The sequence below is a fragment of the Trichechus manatus genome, unplaced genomic scaffold (assembly GCF_000243295.1).
Source record: "Trichechus manatus latirostris isolate Lorelei unplaced genomic scaffold, TriManLat1.0 scaffold00004, whole genome shotgun sequence".
NCBI classification, from domain to species: Eukaryota; Metazoa; Chordata; class Mammalia; order Sirenia; family Trichechidae; genus Trichechus; species Trichechus manatus.
The window spans coordinates 9254826-9267643 of record NW_004443940.1 but is presented as its reverse complement, the minus strand read 5'-3'; the positions used below and the strand labels follow the sequence as shown (position 1 = coordinate 9267643).

Genomic DNA, 12818 nt, shown 5'->3' with positions numbered 1-12818 from the left:
CTCCAGCTGGGGGTGGGCTAGGGGTCAGAGGACAGCCTCTGTCTGAGCCCCTGCCATGGGGAGGCAGTGCCAGGGGGTCAGGCCTGTTGCTCCGCTGTCCTGGGAGGAGGATGGGAAATTGTCAACCTCTCCCTGGAAGCCAGGGGTAACACTAGGCCTCTGAAGGTCCAATCCAAAGCAGGGTCCCTCCAGAGGTCCAAAGAGTGCCCTGATATGGGGCTGGTGGGGGCCCTGCTGCCCCCCCAACCCGGGTTAGCAGCCGCCTTCCACCTTGATGTGCAGGATCTTGGAGAAGCCGGGCCTCCGCCGCAGGGCCTGTGACAGAACCCTGGGTTAGTTCTCCCCCAGGACCCAGCAAGTGGGGCCCTCCCACTGTGCTCACCCCGGGTGACCCAAGTCCCACCTAGGGATACCACTTGGGGTCTTGGGTAGCCTCAGGGCCAGACCCCTCACCTGGAGTTTTGTCACCATGTCCTCAAACAGCTTCTGGGCCTCAGGGCTGCTGGGCTCTTTGAAATAATCAGCAATCCCAATCTGGACCACAATGGACTTGAGGTTCCGGCAAATGCCTGGGAAAAGGTGGGTAAGGTGGAGGCCCATGTTAGGCCTGGGCAATGGGGCACCTCCCCTTCCCTCATTCATTAATGAGTTAAATCACAGACACCCACTGAGCGCAACCACATGCCAGTCACTGAGAACATGAAGAGTGGAGCAGACCCACGCCCTCCAGGGGCTCCCACTGGACATGGGGAGAACCGGGAAGATGGGGCTGAGGAAGAGGTGAGGCTGCATTCGACGCTGGAAGGATGAGTGGCCATCAGCCAGTTGTGCAAGGGTTCTGGGAGCTTTCCTGGCAGAGGGGAGAGTCATGGTAGGCCTGGGATTTGGACATGAACTACCAAGGAACTGAGTGGCTGACGTGAGGTGATGGGTCTAAGCTGGAGCAAGAAGGAAGGGGAGACGGAGCAGACAAGCAGAGGGCTTAAGGGACTGACATCTCCATGGAGTCAGGAGGAACAGGAGCAAGATGGTCAGGAGCCTGGAGGAGCCCTGGAGATGGTGATTTTGGAGGCTTACTGAGCAGTTAGTTCTGGTTATAAGGTCCAGGATGTGGCCATGAGGCTGAAGGGGAGTGAAGAAGGTCAGGGTACCAAGCGGTCAGGGCATGGGGTCCTCCGAGAGGCCAGATGGTCTTGGATGATGGTCTCATTTGGGTGTGAGAAGCCCAAGATGGATGTCTGTGTCCTCAGTGAGGGTGGAGGAGTGACTGGGAGTGGAGTAGGGGAGTGGGGGCTGGAGAAGGCATGATTTGGAGTCTATACCAGGGAGAGAGGAGTCTTCACCCTGAGAACTGTCCTGGGAGAGGAGGGAGCTTACAAACTTATCACTTAATCCTCCCACTCACTCTAGAAGTCAGTTTAGAAGATGGGGCTTACAGGACTCAGGTGCAGAACTTGCCCAAAGTCACCTTATCAGCAGTGAAGCCAGAACTGGGACCAAGCTCAGTCCAGAACCTGTGCTCTTATCCCGTCTGCTCTCCTGCCTCTGCACGTGGCTGGAGCCTTGCGAGCTGGTGCTGGGCAGCTTATGTCTCTAACACGGGTAAAGCACCTGGCAATTAAGGTCTGTTGAAATGAACTATCTGGGCCAGATCCTGGCAGGCCCTGAACGCCACTGGCCTCAGAAGGCACTGGTGGCCAAGCCAGGGCTAGACCCCTGGTCAGTCTGACCCCAGTGCTGGTGCTGGCTGATTAGGAGTGACAGGGAATTGGTTATGCTGACAGGGCATGGTGAGGGATGAAGTCGTACCCTGACCCGTATTCCCCCATGGCTTACTGTTGAAATGCAGTAGGGCCTTGGGGGTCACGGGGGTGGCAGTGAGCACCAGCATCTCTAGTCCCTTCAGGCCTTCCCGGCAGACCTCGGCCGCCACCTCCTGGGTGATCTCTGACACGTGGTCCAGCTCCAGGACCTGCAGCCGCATGCAGTTTCTCGCTGGGGAAGGGAGGAAGAGATAACATCCTGACCACAAACTCTCCAGGTCACCTCCTGCCTGGCACGCTGGTGCCTCTGGCCACCACCCAGGATGCAGCCCCCAAGTGCCTCTGGAATTTAACAGTGCAGTACTGGCACCCATGCCTGGCTCCCGCCAACCCTCACCCCAGTCCCTAGGAAAGACTCACCAAGTGATGCCAGGCCTTGCACCCCACAACCGGCGCCCCCAACCCCCAGGGCCCGGAGGTGGGGCCAACAGCGACCAATCATCTGCAGACAGCGGTTACTGAAGCGCGTGGGCTGCTGGCTGGAGAATGGGGTGGAAGGAGGTCAGTCAGGGAAGCCTCTGGATGTACATCACCTAAGCCTGCTCCTCCTCTGGGGCCCCCTCTCAGGCAAGGGCCCCACCAACCACCCAGGTGCTCAAGTCAGAAAACTGGGATCATCCCTGATTCCTCTTCCCCCACCTCCCGCCAATTCCTGCAGATTCTGATTCCTGAATAACTCTTGAACCCACGATTCAGACCACTATCATCATTTGTCTGGATTATAACCAGTCTCCCTGCCAATTCAGCCTCCACAGTGTTAACAGGGAGCCATTCATTCACACACTCTCAGTCACTCAAAAAGTGTTTATCAAGCCCTTACTACAGCCAAGAGCCAAGGTAGGCCCTGATGGTACAGGGTGAACAATATAATCATGGTGCCTGTCCTCAAAGAATGGACAGCCTAGGGGGAGGGGGGCATAGAACATTACCACTGATCTTAAGCCCCTTCTTAAAAGCCAAAAGCCCTCAATGGCTTCCCAGCACTTTCTAGATAAAATGCAAAAATCCAATCCCCTTAGGAAGGCCCTTAGTGATCCTGCCCCAGCCTTCCTTCCATGCTCACAGCTTGGCCCTGCCCACTCCACTCACACCAAACTTGCTGTTTCCCTGAACACTTCATCCCTCAACATTCATCCAGGCAACAGACATCTCTTTGGCGTATGCAATGCGCTTGGTACCAGGGATACGGAAACGGACATTCACAGCCTCTGCCCTGAGAACCGGGAGTCTAGTGTGGGAGATCGAAATATGAAGAAATTAGTCCAGCACAACTAGATGGTGCCCGGCTACCACCACCAACTGCTCTGACAGGGATCACAATAGAGGGTCCCGAGCAGAGCTGGAGAAAAAGGTAGAACAAAATTCAAACTCACAAAAAAAAGACCAGGCTTACTAGTCTGACAGAGACTGGAGAAACCCTGAGAGTATGGCCCCTGGACACCCTTTTAACTCAGTATTAAAGTCACTCCTGAGGTTCACCCTTCAGCCAAAAATTAGACAGGCCCATAAAACAAACAATAAGACACGTAGCTCAACCATGCATACGAGACTAAATAGGCACACCAGCCCAGGGGCAAGGGCAAGAAGGCAGGAGGGGACAGGAAAGCTGGACTGCGGAAATGGGGAACCCAAGGTCAAGAAGGGGAGAGTGTTGACACATCGCGAGGTTGGTAACCAGTGTCACAAAACAATACGTGTATTAATTGTTTAATGAGAAACTAATTTGCTCTGTAAACCTTTATCTAAAGCTCAATTAAAAAAATATAAAGAAATTATTGCAGAATGCACTACAGCAGAGGTCAGAACAAGGTGTTACGAGGGAGAAGGGGCAGGAGGGGACAGTGACAGTCTACATGGGGTGTCAGTGAAGGGACACTTGATAATCTGGGAGAAAGAGAGGGTTTGGGGACAAGGGAACAGAGGTGTGAAAAGCCTGGTGTGTTTGAGGAACTCCGAGCGATGCATGACTTTCACACCCTGGACTCTCAAACAACCAGCTCTTCTGTGTATTATACACTGACCTCCCTGAACTGCCTTTCATATGGCAAACATGGCTTTTTAGCTGTGTTTACTGCACTCTCACTGTGCACCCTGCAGGCTTTATGTACACGACCTCGTCAGAGCTGCAATGGCCCTAAGAAGATCAATAAACCAAAAAAACCAAACCTGTTGCTGTCGAGTCAATTCCAACTCTTAGCCACCCTATAGGACAGAGTAGAACTGCCCTATAGGGTTTCTAAGGGGTGGCTGGTGGATTCGAACTGCAACCTTTTGGTTAGCAGCTGAGCCCCTAACTACCGCAGCACGAGGGCTCCAGGAGATCAATAGATTCCTCATGTCACCTTCACTTTGCAGGTTGAGAAACTAATGCATGACTGGGTCAAGTAACTGGCCCAAAGTAATACTGTTAGTGACCCCAGGTCAATTCCAAAGCCTTGCTCCTAATACCTCTCTACACTGTCTAAACGCACAGACTGATGTGGGTGACTCCATTTCCCCAATCAGCTTATGGGATGGGCCCAGACCAGCTCAGTCCTCAGACCCAGACCCAGCCCCAGCCCATCCCTCCCCACCCAACCAGGGCTCACCACGGGTGGAGTGGCGCCACCTGGAGAGAGACAATCTCTCTGCAGCCTGCGCCCAGGGCCCAAATGACCTCGTGGCCCACAGGGTCCGTGGCGCTCCTGTCGAAAAGATAAAGTTTGGGCCACCCATGCTGGTGGCCTCTGCTCCTGCCAAGGCTTCCTTCCCTTGGGTCACAAAGCTCTTGAGTCCCTTCACCCAGGAACCCTGAGAGAGGGTGTGCAGAGGCTAGGGACCCCTTGGGGCCCAAGGCCAAGAGCATAGGGGCCTTGCTTCTGGTAGGGAGGACCCACCTGTAGGTGACAGCCTGCAGCGCGCGGCAGTAGCAGCTGGCCAGCCAGAGTGAGCGGTCAGTGAGGATGTTGGGGCAATGGGAGATGCGTAGGATCAGCAGGTTGCCCCCGGCCGCCTTCAGAAGAGACTCCAATCCCGCTTCCAGGCAGCCCCTAGGGATGGCCAGGACAGGGAGCTGCTTGTGGCCACCTTCGGTAAGCATTCTGGCTCAATTCTGGGTCTCCAACCCAGGAGCACCCAACCACCCACCCACCGTGGGCCTCACCGGGTACTCCTGGCGTACTCCTCCTTGCTCTCCTTCTTGCCCCGCTGCCGGGGCTTCAGGTTCTGCAGGGTTAGTGAGTGGGCCTGGGTGCACCACTGAGCCAGCATTGCCAGAAACTGCAGAGAGAGGGGGGTTCCCCAGGGACAAGAGGGGTCTGAGCTTGGCTGGCTGGAGGTGGGCCGGCAACAGGATGGGAGGCCCCATGGACGTGTTGTGGGGAGCCAGGCTGGAGCTGGGGTGTTGTAAGGGTTGCAAGGCCCAGACCTTGAGGGGCTCATACTTGGGAGGTCAGACTCTACCAAGGGGGAAGGCAAGTTCATGGCAGGGGTGAGTGGGAGGTGCCAGGCGGGCACGGGCAGGGGCAGGCACCTTGGAAGATACGCGGGCATTCTCGAGCAGCACCCGTGTCCATACGGCGGGGGGGCGAGCCACAAAGCGCCAGTCCCGGCAGACCTCGGCGGCATGCAGCAGTGTGCGTGTGTCCAGGTAGGTGAAGATGCAGAACAGGGCTGCTCGCATCTTGAGGATCTCTGGGCTGATGACTTCGTTGGAGCGCGAGGGGCTGCCCCGCTCGGCTCGCCGGCCCCGCCCACTGCCTCCCTCAGGGCGGGCTGCAGAGTACCAGGGGCAAAGGTGAGTGGGAAGGGTCAAAGGCCAGCGTGGGGATGTGGGTGGGGAGCTGGGCAGGACTAGGAGCTGCAGGAGGAACGGGCATGAAAGACACACGCCGGGGACGGGTGACTCTGAAGGAAGGACAAGGGCCTCTGCTTCCCCTTCCTCTGCATCACCCCATCCCTACTTTTGCCGACTAGAAAAAGGTGTCTCTACCTCAGGTAAATGTTCTTAGTAAGATAGTACATTAGCACAAAGTCCAAACTCACCCCACAGATGAGGCAACTGAGTCAGCTTTGGAGAAGGAAAGGCGCTAGGGGCTAGGATATGCATGGATGGAAACTGGGGCTCTGAACAGAAGACTGCCTGTCCAGTCACATGGGGCGTGGTCCCACTCTAACCCTCTAACCTCCTAATGCCTCAGCCCCCGAGCCCTAACCCACCCACATGGCCTTGTGAGCATGGGTGGGTGTATGGGGGGCGGGGGGCTCTCCCCTACTGCTCCAGGGGTGCTGTTGAGTCTGGAATCAACACTCAACTACTCTAAGTGTTAATGAGCCAGTCATGTAAATGGCCCCATAGATGCAGTGTCCTGAGCAACATACAATCAGAACCCATTTGTGCAGCAGCCCTCCCTGCCCCACCAGTTCCTGTCCCAGGGCGATGAGTGCTGTGCAGGAAGGAGTGTGTCATCCTCATCCTGGGCAAATCTGGGGCAAAGGGAAGGGAGGTGCAGAAGACCAGGAGATTCACCACCTAGCCCAGAGACTCTGAGAGGCCCAGAGACCCTGAGAGGGCCCGGCGCAGTGGGAAAGGCTTCCTTGTCTGCCTGCCCTCCTAGGACTTACCTGAGAGGCGGCAGCTGCTCAGCGGCCCAGCAGGCCCGGGGCGGGGGGCATCTGAGGAGCCCTCAGCCTCTGACTCGGTGGTACGGGAGCCCACATCCGAGACGTCACCCTCCTCCCCTTCAGTGCTGTGTCGGCGGGGTCTGCGCTGCCAGTTCTGGATTGCCTGTCGCCGTAAGCCGGAGCTGCGAGGGGGCTGGGACCGCTCTGAGCCACCGTTGGCTCCCTGGGCCCGTGTGCCCAAGCCCCCAGGGCCATTGTCCTCAGGGGCCCCCTCTTCTGGCCGGGGCAGCTCCAGACTGTCGCTGTCATAGCAGCCTGAACTCTGGGATGCGGCTGGCACACGGCTGGAGGCCCTGGGGCAGGGTGGACCGGATGGTGAGGGCGAGGGGCACCAGGCCGGCCCATACTGCCCCCTGCACCAGCCATAGGCAGCCCACCCACCCTGCTTTCCAAGAGCCCCTCTAAGTTTGGAAAGGCAGATGAGGTGACCCACGGAGGACTGGGGGAGGAGGGGACGAGCCCCCAGACAGGCAGCCATCCAATGGCCGGTGGATCTTTCCAGGGTGAGGGTGGGCTGTGCGGGGCGGGCCAGGCCCGAGGCTTACCCTGTGCTGGGAGAGGAGCCATGCCGTGACACGGCGTATGTGCTAGGCACAGCTGGGCCCGCGTGGCGCTCTCGCTGTGGGCCCCAGAGCAGGAGGGAAAGGAATGGGGCAGAGGAAGCAAGAAGATGAGAAGGAGTAGGAGAAACAGCATAAGATGGAGAGGAGAGAGGAGGGAGAGGAGAGAGAAGAAGGAAAAAAGTTGGGAAAGATGGACGAATGGACAGACAGACAGCCCAGAGAGGTAGGCTCACCAGCCCCCTCCCCACAACCACCCAGCCCCCCAGACCCTGGCTTGTGTTCTCATTTGCAGGGAGGGGCAGAGATGAGCCCCTGAGGGCCAGGGTCGCTGGAGCACACCTTTCTACACCCCTCAGGGGCAAGGCACTTCCACCCAATCAGAGGGCCCCTTGGCTCCTGAACCCTGACTTCAGGCCTGCAGCCCGCCTGCCTCGTTGGGGAGGAGCCAGAGGAGGGCAGCAAGGAGCGCTACAGGGGAGGCCGTGGGGGCCAGCTGTGCAGGTGAAGGAGGGAAGGGAAGGCAGGTGGGCACTCACTCACCATCCGGCCTGGGCCCCGGGGACCAGGCCCAGCACCACTGCCCCCGCCTCCGCGGCCCAGGCTGGTGCTGGGTGTGCTGCCACAGCTGCTGCTGATGACCTGCAGCTGCCGCTCAGCTCGGTCAGCCCGCTCCAGGAGCTCCTCAATGAACTGCTGCAGCCGCAGCTTGGCACTGGCCTCCCGCGCTGCCGTCTCCTTCAGGAACTGGTCGATCTGCACCACCTCCCTGGGCCCAGAGCAATCTCTTACCCCGGCGCCTCTACCTGGCTGCCCACCCACCCTCTGGGCGAGACCCTAGCCCGTGGAGAGACACAGGGCACAGCTGTCTGCTCGTGGTCACGTAGATACATGCAGAACAGGCCCAGGCACAAGGCCCCCTTGCAGTGGCACACGCGCAGAAACGCAGGCAGACACTCAGAGTCACACACACCCCACCTATGCTGCCCCAAACACTCAACCAGATACCGCTGCTCCCCACAGAAATGCTCACAACAGACATACTCAGTCACACGTGGCCACGTGTCCCCCCAGAAACACTGACAGGCACACAGAGTCATATACCATACACATACACACAAACACACATGTGTGCACACACACGCATAGCCCCACACAGCTATCCACCGTAACCAGACACATCCATCTCACAGAAACACGCAGACAGACTCAGTCACGCACAGCCTCCCAACACAGAAGCACAGGCACAGCCACACACACACAGCTGTGCCTAATACACAGCCCCCATGTCCAGCCCTACAAATTCATGTACGTATACTCATATTATATTCTCAGGCACACACATGCGGTCTAAGAGACACAAAGAACCATGGAGGCACAGTACCAGCAACACAAACACACACACATTTTCAGTCCTACAGAAACATTCCACAATACACACATGAAGTCATATCGGCACACAGGGAAATACACACAGATGCACACACATGCTTCCAGTTGTACCAGCCTCTGCTCTGGGAGTTGCATGAACGAACACACAGTCCCTTGAGCATTTATTTCCCAATGCATTCACAGGTGTCCATTCATCCAGTCAATGTTTTATTGAGCACTGTAGTAGGGGAGCGCTGGTGGCACAGGGAGCCCTGGTGGCACAGTGGTTAAGAGATCGGCTGCTAACGAAAAGGTCAGCAGTTTGAAACCACCAGCTGCTCCGTGGAAACCCTATGGGGCAGTTCTACTCTGTCCTACTCTGTTATGAGTCAGAATCCACTTGAGAGCAATGGGTTTGTTTAGTGGGTAGTGGGTTGGATTGTATCCTCCCAAAAAATATGTCCAACTTCTAACCCCTGGCACCTGTAAATGTGATGTTATATGCAAACAGGGTTTTTGCAAATGTAATTAAGAATCTCAGGATAAGATCATGCTGGATTGAGGGTAGGCCTTAAAGCCAATGACGTGTCCTTATAAGAGAAAGGAGAGGGAGATTTGAGATATAGAGTTCTCCTCTGTCGGTCAGGTGAAGGCCATGTGAAGACAGAGATTGAAGTTATGCAGCTACAAACCAAGAAATGCCAAGGACTGCCGACCGCCACCAGAAGCTAGGAGGGAGGCATGGAAAGGATTCTCCCTCTGAGCCTCCAGAAAGAACCATCTTTCATTCACCACTCTCAGTCCAAAACTTGATTTTGGACTTCTGCCCTCCAGAACTGTGAGAGAAAAAATGTCTGTTGTTTTAAGCCACCCAGTTTCTGGTAATTTGTTATGGCAGCCCTTGGACACTAATACAAGCAACTCCTAGGTGCCAGGCACCATTCTAGGCATTGGGGATACAGCAGTGACCGAAAGAGAGAAAAATCCCTGCCCTCATGGAGCTTCCATAACAATAAAACCAAAAAAACCAAACCTGTTGCCACTGAGTCGATTCTGACTCACAGTGACCCTAGAAGACAGAGTAGAACTGCCCCATGTGGTTTCCAAGGAGCAGCTGGTGGATCTGAACTGCTGACCTTTTGGTTAGCAGCCACGCTCTTTACCACTGTGCCACCAGGGCTCCTCCACCACAATAAGTACATATAAATAACATCCATGTGTTCCATGACTCCTACATTTAAAGGCTAGAGAAATAAGGGGGGAACCAGAAAAGAACACTGAGAGGGAGCAAAAACATAGAAGCAAATCCCAGAAAAGTGTCCTGGAAGCCAAGAAAGAAAGTGTTTCAAGAATCAGCTGTGTCATATGCTGCTGAGGGGTCAAGTAAGATGATGACTTGGCCTTAGCAACATGAAGGTCTTTGGTAACATGAAAGACAGTGGTGAAGGCAGAAACCTGACCAAAGTGGATTCAAGAGAGAATGTGAGGAAAGAAATTGGAGACAGAAGTATAAACAATACTTTTCTGTAAGGAGAAGAGAAACAGGGCAGTAGCTTAAGCAGTAGTAGAGTTAAGCTAGATGGCAGAAATGACATCATGCTTCAATGCTTTTAGGAATGATACAGTAGATAGGGAGATTTTGTTGATGGAAGAGAGAGAGAGGAGAATTGAGCCATGTCTTTGAGTAGGCAAAAGGGATAGGATCTCTTGCAAAAATGCAGGGGTTGGCTTTTACAAGGATGCTAGAAAAGGAAGAGAAACAGTCTTCACTGTCAGACACATACTGCCATATACTCACAGTCCCAGTCAATCACATATCATCGGGACATGCTCCTGCCCCCCCTCCCCCATAGCCACACTCAAGCAAGCTCTCGGTGGTGGTGGCACACTGGCAAACACAGTCACCCGCTCAGAAACATTCACAGCAAACCCACCCACAGGGCCCTGCGGCCCCACTCACTGCTGTTTGCGGCTCAGTTCCTGTTCCTTGTGCACCAGGTCCTGCTTGAGCGAGGCCAGCAACTCCACGCTCACATCCACCTGGCGCGAGAGCTCAGAGGCGCGCTCCTCCAGCTCCTCCTTTTCGCGCCCCAGTCGGGCGCTCTCCTGCCGCGCGGTCTCCAGCTCGGCCGCCTTGCGTTCCAGCTCTGCCTGCAGCCGGCCCACCTGGCCCGCGATCTTCTGCTCCACCTCCTCGCTCAGCCGCTCTAGCCGCCGGTCCACCTCCAGCTTCTCCAGCGCGCGGATCTTGAGGCGCGCCAGGCCCTCCTCATACGCCACATCGGCGGGCGACGGCGACGCAGGCGAGGCTGAGGTGGGCCCGGGACATGGGCCGGGTCCAGGCCCTGGTGGTGGCGTCGAGCACGCCGAGGACGCCACGGACTTGCGCGCGAACAGCTCGCCCAGCGGAATCTCTATCTCGCGCAGCGCGTAGCGCGCGGCGGGGACTAGACTCGGCTCGGCCAGCTCCTCACAAGGTAGGTTGGCCGGCACCAAGTCGCCGGGGAAGTGGGCAAGGGGTGCGTGGTGGTGGTGGTGATGCAACAGGTGTGGCGCTGCGGGCGGCCCGGCCGTCTGTTCCTTGCCCTGGAAGGATGTGCTCTCGAAGACCTCACGCCGGGCGCCGGGCACGGCCAGCAGGGCGGCGGGCTCGGGCGCCAGCTGGAAGCCTGAGGCAGCAGCGGCTGCTGCTGCAGCTGCAGCCCCGTCGCAGATGCTATTGGTCTTGGAGAGGATGTAAAGCGTCTCGTAGGTGTGGCTGTACTCCAGGTGCGCGCGCAGCGAAGATAGGCTCCTGAAGCGCTTGTGCTCTCCGCAGCGCGGGCAGCGGTACGGCAGGTCCAGCGAGGCCATGGCCCCGCTGCCCCCGCGGTGCCCGGGCTCCACCGCGGCCGCCCCGCAGGTCAGCCAGGCGCGCTCATGGGGGGCCTCGGGCGAGCCCCCCTGTGGGGTCAGGAAGGCTCAGGGCGCCCGCGGCCAGGGGCGAGGAAGCTGGAAGAGAGGGAGTAAGTCTTAAGATGTTGGTATCACTGCTCCCCCACTGCCCTCTTCCCAGGAAATAAGTTCTCAGAATGGAGGGGGGAGACCAATGGCCTGACCTCTGACAGGGCCTGTACATGTGCAAAAGTGAGAGAATGAGAGTTCTTAAAAAGGAGCACTCGCTTTATTTAAAACAGTCCTAACCTGGAAATAACCCAAGTGCGCATTAACAGTAGAATGATGGTAGTATGTTCATAATGGTATGTTAGTTGCCATCCAGTCCATTCTGACTCATGGCAATCCCATGTATATCAGAGTAGAACTGTGCTCCATAGGGTTCATCAAGGCTGTGACCTTTCGGAAGCATATCCCAGCCCTGTCTTCGGGGGTGCCTCTGGGCGGGGTTGAACCACCAACCTTTCAGCTGGTAGTCCAGCGGTTAACGATTTGCACCACCCAGGGACTCCTCATAATGGAATACTACCCAGCAATAAGAAAAAGAACTGCTGGTATATGCAACACCATAGATGAGTCCATTTGATATTATCTTGCACAAAAGAAGCCATACGAAAGAGTACACACTGTAGGATTCCATATATTTGGAGTTCAAGAACAGACAAAACTGATGATGAGAGAAGTCAAAACAGAGGTTACCCCTGGGTGCTATATGGATGGGGAAGGGGCAAGAAGGAACCTTCTGGGATGCTGAAAGTGTTCTATGTCTTGATCTGAGCGGTGATTATACAAGTGTATATATATGTAAACAATCATCAAACTGTACCAGATTAGTGCACTATACATACTTTACTGTATGTTTGTTAAATCTAAAAAACAAACAAACAAACTTAAAAAGAAGATGCTTATTTCCCTCTCATGCAAACCATTTCCATCACACAGGCTGGATGACTGGCACTGTGTTGCAGTGACCAAGATGTCATCCTACCTGATGATACCTGTGTGTGTTACTGTTTGTTCCTGTCCCTGCTTCTGTACCACACCGTCTCATCCCTGCAAGGGACCTAGGTCCTTTTCTCAGATTTCTTTGCTAGGTAGGCCTCCAATAAGTGTTCCTGCCCACCCTTTGCCCCAAGGGCCATGTTATCTGTCCTCCCCAAGCTTGTTCTGGCACAAGCCGCTACCCACGCTGGCACTGCCACCCCGTTCCCCCTCAACTCCTACTGTCCATTCCCCTTCATCCTTGGCTTCCTGTCCCCCTTCCTCAGCCTTGAGGACCTCCATTCCATTCCTCACTGCCACACTTCCTAACTGCCTGCAATCGAGCTTCAGCCATCCTCTGCTGTCACTGTGCCCCTCGGGGTCACAGGCCACCTGCTAACCAGCCAATCCAGTTATCATTGAGGGCTTTTGGCTACTTGTCCCATTGGCTGATATGCTTTATTATTATTATTTATTGTGCTTTAGG

General features: G+C 55.8%; 1 protein-coding gene across 1 annotated transcript; it reads right to left on the bottom strand.

The window, feature by feature from the left end:
- Positions 1-200: 200 nt before the first annotated feature.
- Positions 201-11269, bottom strand: FBXO41 (F-box protein 41). The gene is made up of 12 exons (XM_004369197.1): positions 10377-11269; positions 7589-7814; positions 7031-7104; positions 6426-6778; positions 5335-5576; positions 4966-5081; positions 4700-4852; positions 4412-4507; positions 2184-2302; positions 1837-1995; positions 454-569; positions 201-315 (listed from the first exon to the last, which is right to left on the bottom strand). Exons 1-12 carry the CDS (start codon positions 11267-11269, stop codon positions 253-255), a joined length of 2610 nt encoding a protein of 869 aa, XP_004369254.1. The 3' UTR covers positions 201-252.
- Positions 11270-12818: the final 1549 nt, after the last annotated feature.

What these genes read in the sequence shown, in the direction of transcription:
- FBXO41 (XM_004369197.1), bottom strand. Translation starts at nt 11,269, where the DNA reads ATGGCCTCGCTGGACCTGCCGTACCGCTGCCCGCGCTGCGGAGAGCAC. An exon ending in GAACTGAGCCGCAAACAGCA is followed by an intron (nt 7,815 to 10,376) that starts GTGAGTGGGGCC and finishes CTCTGGGCCCAG; the next exon opens with GGAGGTGGTGCAGATCGACC. An exon ending in GGCTCCTCTCCCAGCACAGG is followed by an intron (nt 6,779 to 7,030) that starts GTAAGCCTCGGG and finishes ACCCTGCCCCAG; the next exon opens with GGCCTCCAGCCGTGTGCCAG.